This window comes from Macrobrachium nipponense, chromosome 11, assembly GCF_015104395.2.
Source record: "Macrobrachium nipponense isolate FS-2020 chromosome 11, ASM1510439v2, whole genome shotgun sequence".
NCBI lineage: Eukaryota > Metazoa > Arthropoda > Malacostraca > Decapoda > Palaemonidae > Macrobrachium > Macrobrachium nipponense.
The window spans coordinates 32,856,384-32,881,025 of NC_061087.1; the positions used below are offsets into that span (position 1 = coordinate 32,856,384).

General features: G+C 35.1%; 1 protein-coding gene across 2 annotated transcripts in view; it reads left to right on the forward strand.

Moving 5' to 3' along the window:
- LOC135204803 (galactosylgalactosylxylosylprotein 3-beta-glucuronosyltransferase P-like) overlaps positions 1-24,642 on the forward strand; it is a 132,079-nt gene that overhangs the window by 97,582 nt on the left and 9,855 nt on the right. For both annotated transcript variants that reach the window (XM_064235029.1, XM_064235108.1), the window contains exons 2-5: positions 6,692-6,897; positions 16,224-16,488; positions 16,878-17,032; positions 19,027-19,314. In XM_064235029.1, the coding sequence (XP_064091099.1) occupies positions 6,692-6,897; positions 16,224-16,488; positions 16,878-17,032; positions 19,027-19,314 (914 nt within the window). The remainder of the gene's footprint in view (positions 1-6,691; positions 6,898-16,223; positions 16,489-16,877; positions 17,033-19,026; positions 19,315-24,642) is intronic.

The following is a 24,642-nucleotide window of genomic DNA, read 5'->3' on the forward strand; positions in this document are numbered from 1 at the left end:
ACCCGCCCAGGCAAATTTTCCCCTTGTTTTAACCATTGAAAAAGGCCGTTTCATTGGCTATAGGTGGTTGTCTGGAACTGTGTAATAGACGAAAAGTTGTTCGAACGCTAGTTAAAAGTGAAGTAGTATAACCTCGGTCATGTATCCTATATATATAAAGTATCATGTATCCTATATATAAATGATCATAAATAACAGAATCGAAATATATTTTTTGCGTGTACGCACTAGGAATCTATATATAAATGATCATAAATAACAGAATCGAAATATATCTTTGCGTGTACGCAATAGGAATCTATTTAAAGTGCACATATATTAATCATAATTATATGAATCCATATACATATGTATAAACAAATCAGGTAGCCTATAATCAATCTGTTACCTTTTTTCTTACCAATAAATTACTGAGTAATATTCAGTAGTTGGTTTTGGTAGCTGACCGAGCTAATGTAAGTGTTTACATAATAAAAATATGGAATGTTAGTCCATATATATAAAAGTCTAAAACTAAAGAGGTCAACCAGATTGCTTGCAGGAATGTGATCAGACTAGAGACGCTAAAGATGACGTATACAATAAGTATGTAGGCTAAGTTGACATGCCGTCATCTGTGGTCATTCATTTGTTTTGAAACAGTCCAAGCTCCCTGCTTGAGACAACTACCGCCTACGTGATCTGTAGCGTGTCTCATTTGATTGTGTGTTCGTATGAAACTATGTCATTGTATGTATGTTCATATGTTCGAACTACTGTCTGTTCCTTCATAACTTGTAACAGAGATGGTAGACAGGCAGAACAGAGTTAGCTATCGTCATTAGAAGACCTGTACCTCTTTACCTAAGCTTTATCATGTAGAGGAATAGGATTAGCCATCATCATTGGCAGAAGCGATCAAGCTATCGTTATTAGAAGACTTATACAATCATACCTGATCTTCACCATGTAAAACTTCAGAAGAATATATAATTTTTTATACTTAGTGTTTTCTACAAGAACCTCACCGAACCATGAGTTTAACACATCGTCGTAAAGATAATACCGACTTCGTAAGTGATCTACAAAACCCCAGACACTCCATTGAAGATGGAAGTGCAATACCAACCGACTTAGCGTATAGATTATCGCAAGTCTAACATTACCTCATAGGGCGCCTTATCATACAAGGCACAAGCCCTAATACAAGTACTACCTAGTCATCAGGTATCCGTCAGTTCCCTCTTGTCTGTGGTGAGCATTGTATAATGGAACTTGTTTCAATCCTGTGAGTTTAGATTTTATCGTTATAAGCTCTTGAGATCATTTTCACTTCTTACCGTTTTTAGCCACTTTTATTTTTACATTTGACTGTATTTTCTTTCTTTCCCTTGTGGGACATTTGCTGCCATGATCTTTCTGATATATTTTACCTTTTTCATAAGTTGTAAACTTGCGTATAATATGGCATTACAGACAAGGTTTCGTAATGAAACCATAACCTCTGACCAAAGAGTGAATATAAAAAAAAAAAAAAAAAAAAAAAAAAGGACAGCCAGAACAACCAGACCATCCAATGAAGAAGGCCGGTGAGGGTCGCCAAAAGTCAACCCTGAAGTTGAATACAAGATAGAACGATCGGCTTAGTAAATAAATGCTTCGTGAAAAAACAACAAAAGATTTGTGAAATTTGAAAGTATTCCCAGCACTGCCGCTCTTGTCATTTGTATGTTTTATGCTTGGCGTTGTCCGAGCAGCATTTCATCATTTGTGACCATTTCCTTATCTTCTTCGACGTTACTTTATGCTTTTATTCGTGGCGGATTCTCTCTCTCTCTCTCATAACGATCACTTATGTGCATATGCACAACAACGATTTTAATTTTTATATTAACAGTGGTATTGTATTAAATTTTGGGTGCAGGTCCTGGCAATAGTTTTGTAAAGAATTTAAATATACTTTCCACTCTGATATCTGTAGTTATCCTTCAGAAACTTAAAATATTTTAAACTGTGGGTTCCTATATATCAACCAACTCATTTGGCGCCCAGCACTTCTTCGGACTAGGAGTCGTGTTGAAGAGATAAAAGCTTGGTAGAGCACAAATGTCTTAGTGGTGGTTTCTCTCACTTTCGACTTGCTGTGTTCTGTTCCTACTCGATAAGGTAGATGGTGTCCGAAGGTTTTGGACAGAAGGATAGCGAGCGACTATTAAGGTCGATGGTGGATAAGAAATATCTAGCAAATATACTCAGAGACTTAAAGAGCTCGTGAAGTAGACACGAGAGGGATTTCGAAGTATTCAAGTTCCAATAATATGGAGGAAAACAAATATGATGCGTCACGTCGCCGTTCCAGACTATATTCCTCTCTTTTCCACTTCGAAAAATTATGTTGGATTTGTAACTGCTGGTAATTTGGTATGTCGCTCTGTGTATTATTTATTATTCAGTATTCATATCTTCCCGTGTTTAGTGAAAACACGCGCACTCGCACAAGCAAACCATTGACCGTTACATGTCCACGACGGCGCTAGTCATCTGAGCATCGAAATTAAGACGCGTTGGGACTAGTCAAAACTTGGATGGTCAACCACAAGGTCCAGAGATGAAAACTATAATCCCTGGAACTTGATGAACCACTTAAGATGTGTCGGACGACGCCGGCGTAATTATAACCGATCCCATATATATATATATATATATATATATATATATATATATATATATATGTATATATATATATATATATATATATAATATATATATATATATATATATATATATATATATATATATATATATATATATATATATATATATATATATATATATATATATATATATATATATATATATATATATATATATATATATATATATATATATATATATATATATATATATATATATATATATATATATATATATATATATATATATATATATATATATATATATATATATATATATATATAATCAAACTACAAATGTCCTTTAATATCTAATTCGCTCTACCTCGGAATTAATATATTTTCATATATGTTTAACCGAGGGGGAATTTATTAAGCGATAATAGAATTGGCGATCGACAGGCGCGAACCAGCGACCTCTCAATTCTTGCGGTGTCGGGGTGGTTTAAGGCTTCACTGATTGCGGTGTCGGGGTGGTTTAAGGCTTCACTGCCAGTCCTGGAATTGAGAGGTCACTGGTTCGCGCCTGTCGATCCCCAATTCTATTATCGCTTAATAAATTCCCCCTCGGTTAAACATATATGAAAATATATTAATTCCGAGATAGAGCGAATTAGATATTGAAGGACATTTGTAGTTCGATATATGTATATGAATCACAAGGTATGTGATACCTTATATAATATATATATATATATATATATAGATCATATATATCTATATATATATTACATATATATATGTATATATATATATCATGTATGTATATACATATATGAATATATAGTATGGATATGTATATATATGTATATATGTATATGTGTATATATATGTATATGTATGTATATGTATATATATGTATATGTATATATATGTATATATATATGGTGAGCTCAAGTTTAATAATGAAGAGGACAGCGAGAAGACTAGAGATCATTTCTTCTTTTTTATATACACCAACATTTCGGGAATCCTTTCCCATCTTCAGGGCTATAAATAGATTAATTGTACAATATTAAAAAGTATGTTAAAATAAGTTAATAATTGTAAGAAATCTAGTTTTCTAATATAAAGGAAAAATAAAGACTACAAAGCAACTTTAAGCTAAAAAATAAAAAGCACTACATGACTCAGTAAAATATGATAAAAAAGCAAAACAAAAAATAAATATTGAAAAAATAAACAAGGAAAGCATTTTGTCGGACTTACTGTCAAAAGGTTTGGTTGTTAACTGATAGAGAACAGCTTAGTAAAAGGCGATGTTAGAAGAATAAAAAAAGGGGAGAGAGAGAGAGAATGTGAGTAATAGGCAGTTAGACAATATGTAATGGTGTGGAGGTAGTTTGGTTGTTTAAGGAAGGAGACAGTTTCTTGATGTAGAGATTCTAAAAGAAGGAGCGAAAGACAATCAGTAGTTTTACAGAATATTTTGAAATTATTATACATAATGTCAGTTTTACATGGCTGAATGGTTCCTTATTGCCGATAATTCTTTTGATTTTAAAATGCAGCCAGTGCCATAACTGACACCTCTATGGGATCGATGCGGACTTTCAGTGAACGTCTGACCAACAGCAAACACACACATACATAAATGGACAAATGAAAAGTAAAGAATATCATGACACGAAAAAGGTTTTTGCCTGAAAAGTAATTACTGCGGCATCAGGATAAGTAACGAAAGGATCTGCGTGCGCCGGAAATCCCAAAACTAATATCCATAAATCTCTTTCTCTCAAAACTAAGGAGTATATATATAATATAATATTATTTCATATATATATATATATATATATGTATATATATATATGTATATATAAATATAAAGTTAAATTCGTTATATATATATATATATATATATATATATATATATATATATATATTATATATATTGTTTACAATTAAAAAGCCAAACAAGTGTTTCAAGGCAGTAACGCCAAGACTAATTTTTATGAACGTGAGTGCAAAATAACAACTTGCAATAGTTTTTTTTCTTAATCATCTCGCATGTGTGACCACATTAGGCACAAACTCTAAAATTAGCTAAAAGGTTCCAGATAATCTGCTGGCATGTGGTAGTTGTACTACCATACAAACGACCCTTATACTGGTTATAATTGCTTAGTTCTTTTGATATATTGTTTTAATAAATTGGTTTTCAATTTAATTTTATTACGGTAATTCGAACGAATATAATACACATTTTAGAAATAAATCAGATCTTGAACTGATGTTTGTATAGGTCAAGCAGTTTTTAGAAATATTTTTGGTAATATATTTTTCAAGTGTCTTTGAAACGTGCGGTGTAAATATACTTTTTGTATCTGATAATTTGAAATCAGAATATCTCCCTGAACCATAAAATTGTTCCTCGAAATCATAAGTGCATTGCAATGCAGGTTCAAAATAACCCGAGGAAAGCTTTAGGACGAAGAACCTTGCCGTTAGGAATTGGATCAGTAATATTGTTAATCTTCTTAGATACTAAGATATATAATTCAGTTGTACTCCACACAGGAAAACGAAAAATTTTATTGTTTAATAGATGTTGAACATTTTCTTCCGCTGATGGACGCCTCGGTGCGTTTATATAGTGAAGGAAAAATGTTACAATTCGTGTCCCTTAAAACATATGGTATATCGTTACCTAAGAATAGTAATTTAACCGTAAAATATATAAAAGTAATAAACGACACAAAAATTGCTTAATTATATAATACAAAAACAAAATGAACAGTTACTTTTCAAATTAGCAGTCGAGGGCCGATTGCGTGCAGAAACGCAATTAAGGCCGACAGTAAGAGAGCAAAATCAATTTTACAATGAATTTGTGATTACGTTTTATGCATTGGTCAGAAATACAAGCGGACGGTTTCTCCGTTTAACACCACTGAACTACAAATTAGAGCTGAGTAAGTGTATAGTAACCTTGGCGTGCAGTGCTCTTTGCGCTAAAGAAAGTTCACATAGTTGGGTTCTCCTCCGTTTAGTTAGGGTCACGGTGTTCCTTTTGAAGCTGATCTGAAAGTTTTATTTCTAGTTGATTTAACCAAGATGCTTCCACAGGGCGCTGAATAATCCTGATGGGTTCCGGCGCTTAGTCCTCAAGACTTAAATCAATTAATCAATCAAGATGCTTCCATCTGAGCGTGGAAGAAGGAAAACGTGTAAAAAATGATGTGAATAGGTGCTAAATGCGTTTATAATTACGTAAGAAGAAATGACAAAATCTGTTAAGCAAACAAAGGTACCGTTGCGTTAGTTATTGAAATCTGTATAACTTACCTTTCTGGTTTGATCCTCGGCAATCTACATAATGTCAAGAAATTATCCGTCAAATGAACAGCACAAATAGAACATTTTCTTTCAAGTTTGATTAATGCTCTTCTGGCTGCCCTTGATAGCGGATAATGATATGAAAGCTATTGAGAGCCTGCGAGTAGTCCCGATCGTTAATTCAAGGTAAGTGCATCGTCATCACTCTGGAAATGTGACGAAAGGTCTTTTATTTAAACAGATTTACATTGAAGAAAATAGGCAACAAGATGCAAATGGTGTACAGTATACAGGTGGAGAATAAAAGGCGATCTTCCCATCGAAGATGTTCTGTAAAAACTGTTAGGAAATTTTTACAGGACTGTACATACATACAAAGGATGCAGATATATAGAATTTGAACATGCAAAATAGCGCGTAAAGCTACAACCCAAATTATTAGAAACAAACTGCCTTTGAGCAACTGAACAGAAGAAGGATTACTCAATAACCAGTAGGATGTTTGGAAAGATGGTAAAGTGTAGTTCAGATGTGGCTCCTCTTAGCAGGTCAAGCCTGTGTGGCGGAAACACTACTGCATAGTAGTAGGTTGTTTAGTCATGGTTCAAGTTTGAATGATGTCTACCATATTCTAATAAACATTAATCACTTGCGTTCCCGTCTTGTTTTAAGTACCGATTGTATTTGTTAACAGCTTTCCGCTGCCTTTTTGGTAGAAACTCATTTTTCTCCCCATTTCGCAGGAATGCGGCGTGGACTCACAATATGGTCTCTGGTAAAATGGGGTGGAGGCTCGGCTGTGGTGTTACTGTTGTTGGTGGGGTTATCCATACACCCAAGGAAAGAGGCTGTAGTCACACAGGACGAGTCAGCAGGTCTTCCTGCGCGGTCGCTGCAGAATGTTCTGACGTTTCTGCAGACGGAGACCTCGGGAAAATCCGGACGAGCGGTGAGTTGTATTTCTAGACATTTTTCTCTGTTCTCTTTAGTGTACAATCGACAAGTAAAGTGAAGATTTTACTCAAAAATATGAAAATACATTGCAAATTTTATCATATGAGTTAAAACTGCAAAACAAAACCATCCAGATACTTAAAAACACGATATATCATAGAGGGCATATACCTGGAGTTGCGATCTCTATACCAGTACTACATAGCTCAGTGGTCTTCCACCAGGGCGGCGCTGCAAACCTTGCAGACATTTTTAAAGGTCTGGTAAAACCCCAAATTGAACGGGATTAGTGCGAGTGTGAATTTTTTTATCGTTAATATTTAATGAGTAAGTGTTTAGCGAATTTTTAGGGTTTAATGAGTAAGTGTTTTGTGAATGTATAGTTTAGGGTTTAGTAAATGTTTTGTGAATGTTTAGTGTGTAAGTATTCAGTGAATGTTTACTGAGTGTTTAGGGCATGTTATTAAATGTTTATTGTGTAAGTATTCAGTGAATATTTAGTGAGTCTTCAGGGTTTTAGTGAATGATAGTGAATGTTTAGCGTGTAAGTATTCTGTGAATGTTTACTGAGTGTTTAGGGTTTAGTGAATGTTTTGTAAATGTTATTGAATGTTATTCTGCAAGTATTCAGTGAATGCTTAGCGAGTCTTTACAGTTTTAGTGTATTGTGATAATGAGTGTTTAGTGAATGTCTTGAGAGTGTTGGTGTTTAGTGAATATTTAGTGTGTAAGCATTCAGTGAGTGTTTAGAGATTAGTGAATGTTTTGTGTGTGAGTGTTTAGTGATGTTTAGTGCATATTAGTGTTTAGTGAATGTTTAGTGTATAAGTATTCAGTGAATGTTTACTGTGTATTTAGTGAATGTATAGTGTGTAAGTATTAAGTAAATGTTTAGTGTGTACGTATTCAGTGAATGTTTAGTGAGTGTTTAGGTGCTTTTAATGTTTTGTGAATGTGCTTAGTGAATGTTAGTGTTTAGTGTGTAAGTGTTTATTGAGTGCTTAGTGAATGTCTTGTGAATGTTAGTGTTTATTGAATGTTTAGTGTGCAAGTGTTTATTGAGTGTTTAGGGAATGTCTTGTGAATGTTAGTGTTTAGTGAATGTTAGTGTGCCAGTGTTTATTGAGTGTTCAATGAGTGATGAGTGAATGGTCATTCACTGTTTAGTGTTTGATGAGTGTTTAGGGGCTAAATGAGTATTTAGGGTTTAGTAAGCTTTTAGCATTTAATGGTATAGTGAGTGCTTAGCGATTGTCTAGTGCAGTGGTTCTCAATCTTTTTTTAATTTATGGCACCCTAAACTGATGTAAGCATTACCGTGGCACCCCTTCTTCACCCTCCCACCATATCGCATGAATTAACTTATTTGGTGAATATAATTACTGTATTATCCATAATCAAACCAAATTCAGCTCCACCGTACATGCAGAAATAGATAGTATATACAAAGAGCATATTAGAAGATTTGAAGTAAAGACTTATGAATGCAGACTAAATAAAAAAAAAAATGGTAATCGCCTTTAAGCAAAGAAAAAAAAACTCGCCTAATTTAGTGAGATGTGTGTGCTTGATGTGACTGACAGATCCATTTCAAGTTGGGTTGGATGGTAGACAAACATACTCTCTTTTCTTCCTTAAGAGTTTTCAGCCTTTCCCTTTTGTTAGTTTTAATGTTTGCTAGAGCAGAAAATCCCAACTCACATAGGTAAGAAGTAGAGAACTGGATTAACATTACCAGAGCTTTTTTGGCAACATGAGGATACTTAGTCTTAATCTGAACCCAGAATTCGTCAAGAGGCAGCTGCATGTGCAATAACTTTAGATCACGATCATTACACATTTCCACTAACTGCTCTTCTTCCATGAGGGTAAGCTGAGATTGGGTTGATGCAGATGCAACAAATGGGTTTCTTATCCAGTCATAGTTTTCAGATGCTCAGAAGTAATGGGCATTATCTCACCACTGTTTGCTGCTACTGCAACAGGTGAGAACATGTCCAAATTGCCTTCTTTTACTTTGCCCCCCCCCCCCCCCCCCACAGTTGCAGTTTTTCTTTCAGAAATTTAATTTTATCAGTGGAAGATAAAATATTTTCTGATTTTCCTTGCATGCTGACATTTACCTTGTTTAAAAGTTCAAAGATGTCAGCTAAATAAGAAAATTTTGCACACCAAGTGTCATCTGCCAGTAAACCACAGAATTCCTCTTGTTGTTCAAGAGTGAAAAAAGTAAGCATCTCTTCCTTCAGTTCGCATACTCGTGACAATACTTTCCCTCTGGACAGCCATCTTACTTCCGTATGTAGAAAAGATTCAAATGTTTTGCCTCAAGCTCTTCACATAGCTTAGCAAACAGACGAGACTTCAGCAGTCGACTTTTTATAAAGTTCACCATTTTTACAACTCTTTCCAGTACAGATTTTAAATCATTGCTAATTGTCTTTGCAACCAGCACTTCACGATGAAGAAAGCAATGTGTTGTTATCACACTGCTGTTTTCTTTCTTCACTAATGACACAAATCCTTTAATTGAGCCAATCATGGCAGGTGCCCCATCTTTACAAATCCCCACACACGATTGCCAGGACAAACCAACTGATTTTAGGTACTCACTTAATGTAGAGAAAATATCATTGCCTCTTGTAGTTTCCTTAAGTTCTTTACAACAAAAGAACTGGTTCACTATTTTAACATCATGAATGTACCGAACAAATACCAGTAATTGAGCCATACCTCCAATGTCTGTGGACTCATCTACCTGAAGTGCAAACATTTCACTTCACTTTCCTTCACAGAGGTACATACAGTTTCCTTTATGTCTGCTGACATATCATGAATCCGTCTGCTAATGATACTATCCGAAACGGGAATTTTCCTCACTTCTTTTTCTGCTTCACTTCCAAACATTGTATTTACTATGGCACTATATGCAGGGAGAATCAGAGTCTCTGCTATTGTATGAGGTTTCATGCTTTTAACAACTATCTCTGCAACTAAGTAACTGGCCTCTTTGACTTTTTTAGAAAGCATCACACTCTTGTTTTTGCTCACTTAAAAGTCCTTCAAAGTAGGACCGAGGCTTGTTAGCAAGATTATTATGTTTCAGAGTTAAATACCTCTTTAATTTGCTGGGTGCCATTGCTTCATTAGCTAATTTATCACCACAAATAACGCACAATGGCATAGGAGAAACTTTATCACCACACCAGAAGAATCCGAAACTTAAATAATTATCCGAGTAGGAGCGACTTTTCTTGCCTTTTTTTTTTTTTTTTTTTTTTTAAGTTGATTTACTTGTTGTTGGAATGGCCAAATCGTTTTCACTCACACATCCACTTTCGTCCCTTTCTTCACCCTCACCACTAAGTTCGTGTCTTCTCTTCTTAAGACAAACTTATCCATTGTACGGTATGTTAGAATGAATGGCCAAATCTTTTTCACTCACACATCCACTTTCGTCCCTTTCTTCACCCTCACTACTAAGTTCGTGTCTTCTCTTCTTAAGACAAACTTATCCAATGTAGGGTATGTTAGAAGCACGATACTGTTCGATACAACTGTAATATAACCCCACAAACAGCAAAGAAACGGCTTGACGTATTATGCCTCACTGACTCGGGAGTAGAAACTGGGGTTATACAAAGCCCACGAGAACCGACCACGTATCGGACGGGCAATGTGTATAAACAAAGAAAATGTGAGAATGAATAGACGACTGTTACACTTTATTATTATTATTGTTGTTGTTATTATTATTATTATTATTATTATTATTATTATCATTATTATTATTAGCAATAGTAGTAGTAGTAGTAGTAGTATTGTATTTGTACACGTATAGAAAAGGAAATATCAACCTCTATTTGAGAAAAATGTTTGAGCATGTAACTTCCTACCTACACTGATAATTATATGAAGTCTTTTGCAAAAAATTTTTTTTTCAAACGTTCATCAAGACGATTTAGCCAAGACAAAACTCATGACAATTTTGCGGCACCCTTAGGCGCTGTCTATGGCACCCCAGAGTGCCACGGCACCCAGTTTGAGAATCACTGGTGTTTAGTTAATGTTTAGGATTAAGTGAGTGTTTAGTGAACGTTTACTGTGTGTTTGAGATATCGTGAGTACCTAGTGAGTTTAGTGATTAGTGAGTGTTCAGTGTATAGTGAGTATTTAGTGAGTTTAGTGTTTAAGAGTGTTTAGTGAGCATTTAGTGTATAGTGAGTGTTGAGTATTCAGTGAGTGTATAGTGTTCTTGAGTGTGAGTATATGTTAAGTGAGTGTTTAGTGAGTGTGAGTTTAAAGTGTGTGTGAGTGTAAAGTGAATGTAAGTTGTGAATACTAGTGTTTAGTGATTTTACATTACTGTCTAGTTCGTGCTTGGTGACTCTATGTAAAGAAAGTCCTGTAATTTAGGCCTTGACCACAATGGTTGGAGTGCTTAGGCCAACCTGTTTTTGTAAGGTAATTTTCCTCTGTAAAATTGGGTCCAGTAAAATAATGCTAATAATAATAATATCAGCAATACTAACAGTAATAACAATAGTAAAAATTATAATTTTAATAGTAATAATAATAATAATAATAATAATAATAATAATAATAATAATAATAATAATATAATAATAAAAAAATAATAATAATAGTGAAAAAGAAAAAAAATAATAGTAGAAATAACAATAATAGTAATAAAGTATAGTACTATGAGCTGGACTGAGACCTTTCAATATGGCCACCCGAAGTCACATACTCTCGGTAGGGAGATCGCCTCTCCAGTGATTGACGCTCCATGGGATATATGCCCGAAGTAATTGGAATTTGTCAGATGGATTCGTTCATAGAGGTCTGGTAGATAAAATGTGAATTTCTGATTGTAGTACTATGTATCACGACGACAATATTTTCTTTCATGATTGAGAATATTATTGCATCACCGTAAGTGGTGAATGTAATTATTTTACTTTCTAGAAATTTATGTTTGTATTCTAAAGCGTTTAAAGTTGGCTGACGTCAATGGCAGTCAATGCTGCGACGGCTAAGGTAGGATGAGCAAATCTAGTTGTAGCTGCAAGAGCGTTTTCTATGGTGTGGTGAGGAGCCCGAGAACTTCGAGCGGGAAAGCGCAAGTCACTGGATACTGGCTTACGTAACGGATTTCACACTTTGATTGCTTTGACGTTGACATGGACCGAATGCTAGTTGCTGTTTACAAAGCTGCTGTTATTAAAAAGAAATCTTTATCAAGGTTAAAGTAGCATGTCAGCTCAAAGATGTTCTGGCTATGCTCCCATAAAGCAGTTCATAGTTAGCCTACACGACTGCATTACTTTGCCGCGAGGCTGGAAGATCTCCCAACACATCAGCATTTTTGCACAATATAAAACTTTATTTGCCTGTGCAATGCATACAGATTTATTTGTGGAAATAAATATTTTTACTTAACACAGCTTTCTACGTGAATGATTTATGGATGAAAACCGATTTTCAAAAGTACAGACTATATCAAGAGAGGAAGAATTACCTCAGCCTGTGTTTGAAAATTTCCACGTTTTTTTACAATCTTTGAATTTTACGGCAACTGTCGAATGAAATCAAGATCAGGGTATGAATTCCTTAGGGAATTAACTTGAATACTATGGTCCTTCAAATTTTATCTAGAATAGTGTAGCACAATCATGGCAGCCATATTACTCTGTTTCCCAGGTATCGGTGCACTGACTCACCACTCCAACGGGCTGCCCTGTGAGCAAGAGCCCGTGCTGGCATAAGGCCAGCTTAATCTCAAACAGCAACAACGACTCACCGCTCTTTCTTCGGCCTTTCCCCATCACAAGTCCGTCACCAATACTATAACTCTCTCTCTCTAAAACTTCTCCCTCTCTCCCCTCTCTCTCTCTCTCTCTCTCTCTCTCTCTCTCTCTCTCTCTCTCTCTCTCTCTCTCTTTTAAAACATTTGAAAAAATATTATTACTCAACCCCTCTAAGTAAATATAATGAATTATCATTATAGATAGACCTATGCTTGCTCTCTCTCTCTCTCTCTCTCTCTCTCTCTCTCTCTCTCTCTCTCTCTCTCTCTCTCTCTCTCTCTCTCTCTCTCTCTCTCTCCATAATATTTCATCTTTACTGTAGTTCCTCACAATTTCCACAAGTAGTATTACCCAAATTGTAAAACATTTTCTATCATTTTTTAAGATCTGTCTTCAATTACACATGAATTTTACGTCAGTTTATTGTCAAACATTATTTATAAGTAAGGTTTCAAAGTAGGTTTTAAAAAAGGATGATCAATATTCTACTCTGAACTGACGGTACCAAACCAACATTAACGAATAATATAGAGCTTGTTACTACATGCAAGTATAGATGATAATAGGACTTCTACAGAATCTTTATGGTGTCAAGTTAATGGAAATCTACAAAGCAACAAACGCTATGATTTTGAAGCTCCGCCCCCTTTCTAGAGTTGCCAGGTGTGGCATTATTGGATAATATGTGACCGGAGATTTAAGAAATCTGTATCTTCACTTTTTTTTTTGTCGATTGTACGTCCATATCCAAATGCCTTCCAAAGTTTGAATGTACGGTTACAACACAACTGTCTACTTTTCTGCCTCTTTTCGGTTCTTCTTCACGTTTATACTTAATGAAGAAGAGGCTGGCGCACAGCACGAAATTCCCATTCTGGAAAACATACCAAACTTATCTTTTAGTGTATTGAGATATTTACCAAAATATGAAACTCAGAATATACAGTGATTTATATATACAAAGATAACAGCCAGAATACAGTCATTTATAAATATGAAGATCGTAAAGTGCGGGCATGTAATGATAATTTAATGACAAAAACAGTTCAGTGCGTGAATTGTTTTTTATAGCTTTATATTTTCCCCAGGGTCACAAGTTTGCCATTTGTTGTCTCCAAAGATTCCACGTAAGCATCGATTTGTTTTGGCAACAAATCTTAATTAACGGGCTTGTCAAATCGTTGCACAGAGTACATGCATTCAATTTTGTCACCAACTCTGCAAGTTTCGTATCAGGGCAGTTGTAATTGCGCAAGTGAAAACCTGATCATGAGTAAATCTCAGATATTGTTTGACGGAATGTGAAATCTCTTAATAGTGATTATGTGAAAAAATTCTTTATTTATTTTCAAGATCTTCTCGCAGCGAATATCGTTGAAGTGATTCGCTGCTCAGTAATATGGGCTGCTGATGTTGGAATCAGCTCCAAAGAAGCAGACTGAAGCATTAATTTGTAGTGATAATGACTTATTGGGATATATTTATCAGCATTCGTGCTTTGCAAATACGCAGAACTAGTAATTCCCAAATAAACATTGAAGAAAAATTTCATTCTAGTTATTTGTAAAATGAGAATAGGAAAGCAGTTCCAATTAGTGTGACATTATACAGAGAAGATTGACTCAGCTTTTTTCATATAAGGCTGCAGTATGCGCTCCTGGTTCATTTGTTGTTTCTCCGGAGGGGGTTAGTGTCGTCGTGCAGGTGTACTGTAGGCATTACTTAAGGTTCTTTGCAGCGTGCCTTCGGGCTCCCCAGTACTTGGCCTTTGGCCTGAATTTTATATTCAATTCAATTCTTCAATTCTTGTGACATTTCATGAACTTATATTCAGACGTCCACTAGGAATTACTTGTCTGTTAACTCAAGTATCTGTGCTTTGCAAAGACTAGACTTGTTCCTGTTTTACAATTTTCAGCCTCATTAATCATTTAGACTCTAGTCTGTAAAGAACCTTGGTGTCGGGACCCAGGGAGGCGGAGGGATGGGGTAGTGCTGTCAGTGAACCTCACGCGGTGTTCTGTAGGCAATACTTGAGGTTCTTCACAGCATCATTTCGGCCCCTGGCTGCCACTCCTTTCATTCATCGACTGTACCTCCATTCATATTCTCTTTCTTGTATCTTACTTTTCATCCTCTCCTATGAGTTGTTTCACAGTGTAACTGGGAGGTTTTCCTCCTATTACACCTTTCAAACTTTTCTACTCTTAATTTTTTTCAATTTTCATTTCAACGCAGAATGATCTCATAAGTCCCAGCGCTTAGCCTTTGACTTAAGTTCTATATTCCATATCATTCCAGTCTGTAATAATAACATGGACCATAGTAGAAATATCTTCCAATTGGGTAATACCTCGTTAACTTCCAAATAAGGAGGGGTTCTCAGTGATAGGTTTCGCTGATAGGAGTATCCACTAATCCAGCTCCAAAAACAGAATCATGGGCTGCTTCTTGTGACACGAAAAGGGAACCTTGCTTATGTTTACGTCTGAAACAAAGTTCAAATAATCTGTTAGAGGAAGGATGCTGAACAGATTAGTAGTATTAGGATATGGCGATGTGGTGGTTTTTTCCCATTCCCTTGAGTTTGCTACTAAAGTATGAGGATGATTAAATGACACTTGAAAAAGCTCAATATAAGCAACCAAACTAGGCAATGAACGATGGAACAGCTGTGGTCTGGTGAATAAGAGAAGGAACTTTCAATTCAATATTTAGGCTCTCAAGTATAAGCAATTCTGATGTTCCTTTTGCTTGCCCTATGATTTTGAAGTAATCGTATTTAATAGGCGTTTTACACTTACTTCTCATAGTCACCAGACTACAGCTGTTCCATCGTTCATTGCCTAGTTTGGTTGTTTATATTTTCGGTTCTCTGGTCTGTAGGTTTGCGTGAATTTTTTGCTCTTGCTTTGAAAGGTTAGTATATATTTGCCCCGCAAGTGTGCCAGTTATTTTATTATTATTATTATTTCCTTTCTGTTTTATTTTGCAGTTTTAAAATTCCCTCTTTTCCTTTTAAATTCCCTTCTTTTATGTGGAATTTGTGTGATTTAGTGGAAACGTTTTTAAGTGTCTGTGATTTTATCTAGTGCTCAATTCATTACTATAAAATTTTAATTCCATGTATATATATATATATATATATATATATATATATATATAAAGTTTTAATTCTAATTTAGTGCATATGTTTTCATGTATTCTCTTAATGTTTTGATAGCACACTAAGGGCCAAGAAACGTAGGATTAAGTACTGTTGTTGGAATCTGCGTGTTTTCCCAATCCTGCACCTGTTCCTTTTAATTATATATATATATATATATATATATATATATATATATATATATATATCTGTGTGTTTATGCAAATATAAATCCTGTGATGAATGTATGTAGCAGACTCCATAGTACATTTATGCCTTGATGTACATTATTTTTATTTTTCTGTAACCATAGAGAAATTACATTTTCCATGTAACAGCGAAAAGAGCAATCATTGACTTTTTCAGGTTCCTTTGAAATCAGTAGTATCACCTGACATCCAAGAAACAAGACACTGTAAGCCAGGTGAATGGATAGAAGGCCTCCCGCCACTCTACATTGTAACCCCAACTTACCCACGAGCAGAACAGTTACCAGAACTCACACGATTTGCCCAGACATTAATGAATGTGCCAAATGTTGTATGGATTGTGTCTGAAGATGCCGCTGAACCAACTCAAGCTATTGTCGATTACCTGAAGGATTGTGGCCTTAAAACTGTATATCTTAGGGGTAAGTTCGAAGTCATTAAAAAGTTAACTTTAAATTGTGCTGGTTTCAGTAAACTATAAAAAACATTTCGTAATTCCTTTTTGAAGAGGAACTTACACATCATTCCATGCTTGCTTTGGGAACAGAAGTTACTGGATAGAGTATGGTAAACACGAAAGGAGTTCCTGCTCAGATTTCAATGTTGTCAAGGGACTATTATGTACTTGGAAACCTTTTTTAAGGTAAGGCGATATGAAATTTATAATGTTTCAGTTAGGTACTTAACCATAATTTCTTTTACATTATTAATGGTAAAATTTAACTGTAGGATACTGTATCTTGTTTGTTTAAAAACTTAAACTGCACTTTACTTATATATAGGAAGCTTCATTAATATTTTTGCATTTCAGTTCAAATGCCAACAAAATACCAGAAAGTCAAGAACAAACCGAGAGGAGTAGCTAATAGATTGGCTGGATTAAACTGGATTCGTGCAAATGCTAAAGATGGTGTTTTTTATTTTGCTGATGATGATAATACATATGACATCAGACTTTTTGAACAAGTAAGTACTATAACTAAATTTTTTAAAGCATACTTTTGGGCCGCAGTCTTTAAAGGTAGGAAGTTCTACCTTTTATAAGTTCTGAAAATGTGTTTTGTGAATAAATAAAAATCATTCTTATTATGCATACTGTCAGCCATAATCTGCACTGGAGTATTCATTATCTTCTGAATACAGGACCGCTGAACGATAGTTTTCATCTTGCTTGTGATCCATTGCTAAAAAATCAAGGTGTCCAGTACATTATTTGCACTCCTTAAGAAAAGATTTGAGAATATTTTTTCGTGTATTAAAAATGCTTAAGTGTTCTGAACTGTCTTCTTTTCGTTTACGGTATGTTGTTTGGAGAATAACAGTATAGCACAGAATTGTGAAATTGTTGCATGTGTAGGTTCTACCAGTTTTGATAACTCATGCAGTCAGTCTCTCTTATATTTTAAGTCCACAGAATAGAGCGTTGCGATGCTGAAGGAATAAATAGAAATAAAGAAACTCTGGGAATCTCTACCATTATGCTGATTTGAGAGAACCCATTTAAGATATAGTGAACAAAGTCTTTCTTTCATTTACAAACATTTATTAATTTTTCTCCATCTTTTTTTTCACTGGAATATCATTGGTCGTGTATTATTTTTATCTTCAAGATTATCAGCATTTTATCTTATGTGCGAGTGAAATGTCTATACATATTTTTTCAATTATTTTTGGAAATACAGTAGTATTTTGTCGTAGCTTATAAATCATGTACTGTACTAATTTGAGTTCACCAAGTAATTTTTCATAAGTGGTGAGCATTTTCATTGGCTGCTGAAGTAATTGTCACTCTGAATGAAGCTTCTGAGATTATAGCGTGACAGTCCGTTGTACCTTTACATAGGCTGTTTTTAAGTTCTAGCGTTACTTTTCCTTTAGATTGTTGAAATTAAGACTGCAGAGAATGAGTGCTCGAAATAACTAATCATATGATTTTTTTTTTTTCTACCACCCTTTTGGTTTCCTTAGTCCATTTCTTGTAGATTATCTTATCCTCATCTAATGTCTTCCCATCTCTTCTTCACTTCCCCTTTCTTTTAGTTTCACATTGTACTTCATTAATTTACTCATTATTTTCTCATACCTTACCTTAACTCTCTCCTAAGATGTCTTGACTGTGCGTTAACCTAATTTCCTCTGTCAGGTTCCATCACTCATTGATATAATTTCTCTTGCATAATTTCTATCAATTCTCTCTCTTTTAACTGCTTCCAAAGTGAGGTTTGCATAGCTTGAACCACCAATTCTTAGTGGTCATGCATTTTCCTCATAGGACATGGTCGCCAGGGATGGTTTGACAATTCTTCAGTTCCATCTAATCTTTTCCTCTGCACAAGATGTAGTTTGACTTGATGCTGCAGAGCACAAGACAGTGAAGGTTATCTGTGTGCAGGCAGAACATGTGATTCATTTCTCAACATGTTTTGAGAAATGTACAGTAACTCTATTCATATTAGATTTTACCATTTTCACTGGTTGAATCTAATAGCTAGAACTGTCAGAATCTGACATGAATAGATTTGTAAATGTAAATGAAGACAAGTTCCCTGGGATAAATTGTGATGGAATTAACATCTTATCACTGAAAGGTAAAAAGGTTATCATGAATACAGCTCCTTTTGGGATACTATATTTTCCCATTTTGAGTTGCATCTTTGTGCAGTTTGCATCTTATTCCCCAGGTGTATTATAAAGTATATTAGTGATGTGATACCAGATATTTTACAAGTGCAGCTTTCATTAAGTAGTGCAGATAGCTAGAACACTTAAAATTTGGAAGGTCCAGATAGTTAATTTAAAAATTAATGGATTGTAATTTTCTCAAAAGAATTGATGAGGTTATTTTGTTTTATGATAGTAAAAGCATAATGTGATAATTTTAATTTACCATATACTAGTTTAATAAGTGTTCTGAAATATAATTTAACAAGTATTTTAAAATTCATATTTTTTTCCAACAGATGCGATGGACTAGAGGGGTATCCATGTTTCCAGTTGGACTTGTAACAAGTCTTGGTGTATCGACACCTATTGTTAAGGAAGGAAAAGTTGTGGGTTTTTATGATGGTTGGATTGCCAAGCGTAAATTCCCAATAGATATGGCTGGATTTGCAGTCAATGTTCAGTATTTACTACAGAGGCCAAATGCTACTATGCCCTTCAAAGTTGGTTATGAAGAAGATGGATTTGTAAAAAGTCTGGGGATTACACCAGCAGAAATAGAGCCATTAGCTTTTAACTGCACAAAGGTAAGAGACAGTATACTACGTATTGGTAATTGTTAAATAGCACTTACATGAGCACGATATATTTTTAAGGCAGTGCTCCTGTCATTTAATGGTATATGTCCACACAAGAGATTGAATTCTCATTTTCCTTATATGTACTGGGTACTTGGCAAGGCTGAGGGTAGGATCAGACAAGTATACTTAGTTTCTGTTATAAATGTGACTCTTTTACGTTGAACTGTCAGAAGGCTGTTCCTGCCACTTTGGAAATTCCTCTGGTCATAATTGGCCACAGGTAAGGTTCTTTCATATTTTGCAATCTCTTTTTCCCATCTCATCACTGGGTGAAGTCAGTAATTATTAAATCTATAGGAGTACAGATTAGTGTTGTTGCAGGTATAAGTGTAGAGTACTGTGACAGTATTTGTAAAAAAAATTTTATTATTATTATTATTATTATTATTATTATTATTATTATGCAACAGGCATCTGTAACTGATGATGCTTACATATTCAGTACTAGGATAAATATTTTGTTTTGTATTAAAATGCATTCTTGTTAGTTACCTATGATTTTAGCAAAATACTGGATACATACGGGGATCATTTATAGTGTACAGTCGACAAGAATAGTGAGGACACATATTACTCAATAATGCCACACCTGGCAACTCTAGAAAGGGGGCGGAGCTTCAAAATCATTGCGTTTGTTGCTTTTTAGATTTCCATTAACTTTACGCCATAAAGATTCTGTAGAAGTCCTATAATTATTTATACTTGAATGTAGTAACAGGCTCCATATTATTCGTTAATGTTGGTTTGCTAACGTCAGTTCAGAGTGAAATATTGATCATCCTTTTTTAAAACCTACTGTGAAACCTTACTTACATGTAATGTTTTACACTAAACTGACGTAAAATTCATCCGTAATTGAAGACGGATCTTAAAAAATTAGAGAAAATGTTTTAAAATTTGGGCAGTACTTATGGAAATCGTGAGGTACAATATAATAAAGAAAGAAATATTATGCAGAGAGAGAGAGAGAGAGAGAGAGAGAGAGAGAGAGAGAGAGAGAGAGAGAGAGAGAGAGAGAGAGCACAGGCCTATCAATAGAGAAACTTAATTCATTATATTTACTTTGAGAGATTGAGTGATGATATTTTTTCAAATGTTTCAAAAGTATAGAGAAGAGAAGAGAAGAGAGAAGAGAGATATGTGATGATGGGAAATGAACTTGTATGAGAGAGACAAAGAGAGCGCAACCATAGGCCTGTCTATAGAGACACTTAATTCATTATATTTACTTTGAGAGATTGATTAATAATATTTTTTCAAATGTGTTTTAAAAGTGTGTGTGTGTGTGTGAGAGAGAGAGAGAGAGAGAATTATAGTATTGGTGACGGGGGAAAGGCAGAAGATAGAGCGGTGAGTCGGTGCACAGATACCTGGGAAACAGGGTGATATGGCTGCCAAGATCGAGCTGCACTATGCTAGATAAAATTTGAAGGACCTCAGTATTCAAGTTAATTCGCTAAGAAATTCATATCCTAATCTTGATTTCATTCGACAGTTGCCGTAACATTCAAAGATTGTAAAAAGACGTGGAAAATTTCAAACACAGGCTGTGGTCATTCTTGCTCTTTGATATGTCTGTACTTTTGAAAAATCGGTTTTCATCCACAAATCATTCACGAAAAAAGCTGTGTTAAGTAAAAATATTTATTACCTCAAACAACTCAATATGTACTGTGCAGACAATTAGTTTTATATCGTGCAAAAAATGCTGATGTGTTGGGAGATCTTTCAGCCTCGCGGCAAAGTAATGCAGTCGTGTAGGCTAACTACGAACTGCTTTCTAATGGGAACATAACACGAAAATCTATGAGCTGACATGCTACTTTAACCGTGATAAAGATTTATTTTTAAAGACAATAGCTTTGTAAACAGCAACTAGCATTCGATCCATGTCAACGTCAAAGTAATCAAAGTGTAAAATCTGTTACGAAAGCCAGTATCCAGTGACTTCCGCTTTCGCGCTCAAAGTTCTAGGGCTCCGCCTCACATCATAGAAAATGCTCTTGCGGATGCAACTAGATTTGCTCAACCTACCTTAGCCGTCGCAACATTGACTGCCATTGATGTTAGCTAACTTTAAAAGCTTTGGAATACAAACATGAATTTTTAGAAACTAAAATAATTACATTCACCACTTACGATGCAATCTCAATCATGAAGGAAAATATTGTTGTCATGATAGTACATAGTACTACAATCAGAAATTCACACTCTATCTACCAGATCTCCATGAACGAATCCATCTGAGAAATTCCAATTACTTCGGACATATCGTGTTATTAAGTATCTGAACGGTTTTGTTTTGCAGTTATAACTAATATGATATAATTTGCAATGTATTTTTATATTTTACAGTAAATTTAGCGAGATTAGGTCTTTTCAGTAAAAACAAATGGGAAATTCGATGAACGGAAGCTAACGAAAACTGTATCTTCACTTTTCTTGGCGATAGTACATTGTATGGAACACTGTAAATAGCACCAAAGGCTGTTAAAACAAAAGTCAGCTTTATTACCTATTAAGACTTATGCTATGTAAAACAGACTCTTCACAAACTTGCATGAGTTGAAAGAAGAACCAGGCTTGATCCAACCTCCAACTCACTTAGACTGCGTGCAAGATTTTCCCTCATGCATAAGTTGTAAACATTACATTCCCAACTTTTGACATAAATTAAAGTGCTAAAATCTATGGTTAAATAGAGCCTTGTTTCACCAACGAAAATTAAAATATATACATTATATTTTATAAGAAATAATTTTTCTGTACTGTTAACATGCACATTAGTTTTTGCATTTTCATTCTAATAAATAAATCGTAAATATCCTTTCCTAAAATTCCTGTTTCTTTAACTCAATGCAAAACACTTTTTCAGACCTTTTCAGGATCTTGCCTAGGCCTTTCCTACCCTCCCCAACAAGAACAATAACAACAACAACAACAACAAAGTAGTTTGTAGGCTTATACCCCGAGTAAGCGAAGATATCATAGTGGATGCACAGCCCAAAGTCTTCCTCCTCTATCTTGTACCATCTTATTGTTGTGTAGCTTTTATAGCATCAAACGTGTGTGGTGCTTAATATGTATACACAAAGTTATTTCGTACTTTGTCAGGGAGTTTTTCGTCTTTTGCACCTTTTAGATTTGGTTGAAATTGTCTGGTCACATTGCCTGAGAGTATGCAGTTGCACTTGTGGTATTCATGTGCTCTTTTGAGTTTGTTTTCTAGCCTGTTTAGTCAGTAACTTTTCCCTTGCTTATATACCCTGAAGATTTTCATTGCTTCTACAGTATTCAGTTATGTCTAGGATCTCCACTTTTTCTAAATTATTAAGCTTTAGTTTCTTTGCACATTTATTTTTGATACTTAAGACCAGAGGTTGAAAAGAGTGTCCAACAAGGGTTTGTGACAACTGAGCACACAGGAATGGTATGCAGTGAAGTAGGATAACAGGACCATGATCATGAGGCTAGAGGGTTAGCAGAAATAGAGAATGCAGCAGCAGTTGAGACTATATGATCAGACATGTAGGCAGGAGTCTCCAAATACATGGGGCTATGCAAGTAATGCCACAGAAATGCCAGACAGTTGCCAGCTGAGGGTAAATAAAAGCAATGTAATCTATGAAGTAGAGGCATTGTGCATTACAAAAATGAGGTCATAATGACGATTATCCATGGAGGGTAAGGAACAACAGGCAGCATAACTTGACGTGAATGAGGTACACTATAGCCTTAGCATGGCAAGTTGATGGTTACGTACTTAGCTTTAATCTCTATAGTATTTCTAATTTTTGCTTTCATACCTTAGGACTTGTAAATAATGTTTATTAGTGAATTGCTTTTACTGAACTGTAGGCTTGGGCTCTCAGAGCATGTGCTTTTTCCTTTTCACAATTAATTTTTCCTGTTATGTACTAGGCTGATACCGTATTTGTTTTTATTTTATTCATAGTAACATTTGCTTCACTCTCTTACTCCATCTTTAATGTTTATTTTTTGTTTTTGTTTTTATACATACTCTCATTTCTTGAGGTAATTGTTTTTCTTATTGTTGACATTCCACTGATTGCATGTGCTAGCCTTTGGGGAAGAATGATAGTTTTAGTTATGATCGCAATCATGATTGCTCGTGCTTTTTTTCCATTTGTATAATTATTGCTGTATTAATACAATGTCTTGGATATATTATATATTTTATTACTGAATCATTGATCTTTTCCTTGCACATTGTTGTTGTTGTTTTTTCCCGCACGTACTTGCATTTGGGAAAGAATGCTATCATTATTACATGTGCTAAACTGTAAACCTTAGATTTAAATGAGTACTATCCATTTTGCATATTCAATGCAATTTATTCTTCTGTAAATATAGTGATTTTCATTTTTGCTCTTTTCACAGTATAATGGTTGCTTTGCATTCCACTGTTTGTATATCCATTGCTTTTATATTTTTAAGTTACTGTTGCACTTAGTGCTTATGTTTAATGCAGTGCTTCCATTCTTCCCCTCTTCAATAGCATGGCAGCCTTGTCTGTTTCTTGGTGTTGATCTTTTATGGGAATTGGTCCAGTTGCCCCAAGGTACTTAGGTTTACTCTGGCACTTTTGTCCTGCAGTGTGACTTTGGAAGGTTTATGGTTTTCCCTTTTCCCCTAGAGGAATGTGTTACTTCACAGTTGCCTTGGTGGTTGTTCCCTCCGTCACATTTTGTCTCTTACCAAAATGTGGTCCCCACTTTAGTGGGTTACCTCCCCGAGGGTGCCATTCTTTGAGATCTGTATTGACTACTTCCACAGAAGTAGTCATGTAAGTAATTCTTTTGATTTAAGCTGTTACCATGTTTTGCCTGTTCTGGGAAATTGTGTCAAAAATACTAAGGCCCTTTTTGGTGTCCTAAGTATTGTCTGGTACAAAGGGGTTGCTGGAACTTTGTTTTAATCCCAGTTATGAGTCATCACTTTAGGTGTGGATCTCCATGGTCATGACAGGCACTGCAGCATTGCACTCAGAGGTTCATGGTTGCTATGATGATTGAAATTTTGTCTGCCCTGGTCTTCAGTTCCAGTAATACAGCAGACCTTTTCTGCCTGAGGTATGTCAGCTTGCTCTATCTCTTCTCTTATACTAGGTCTTGACTCCACCCTCTCTTCAGGTTTCCTCTGGAGGAAACCTGAATGGGCCCCTTGACAATAACAGGACCTTTTGTGCAGGTTTGCTCTGTTTGTTGCAGTTCCAAATACTTCCACATGCCTATTTGAGTCATTTTTCATTGG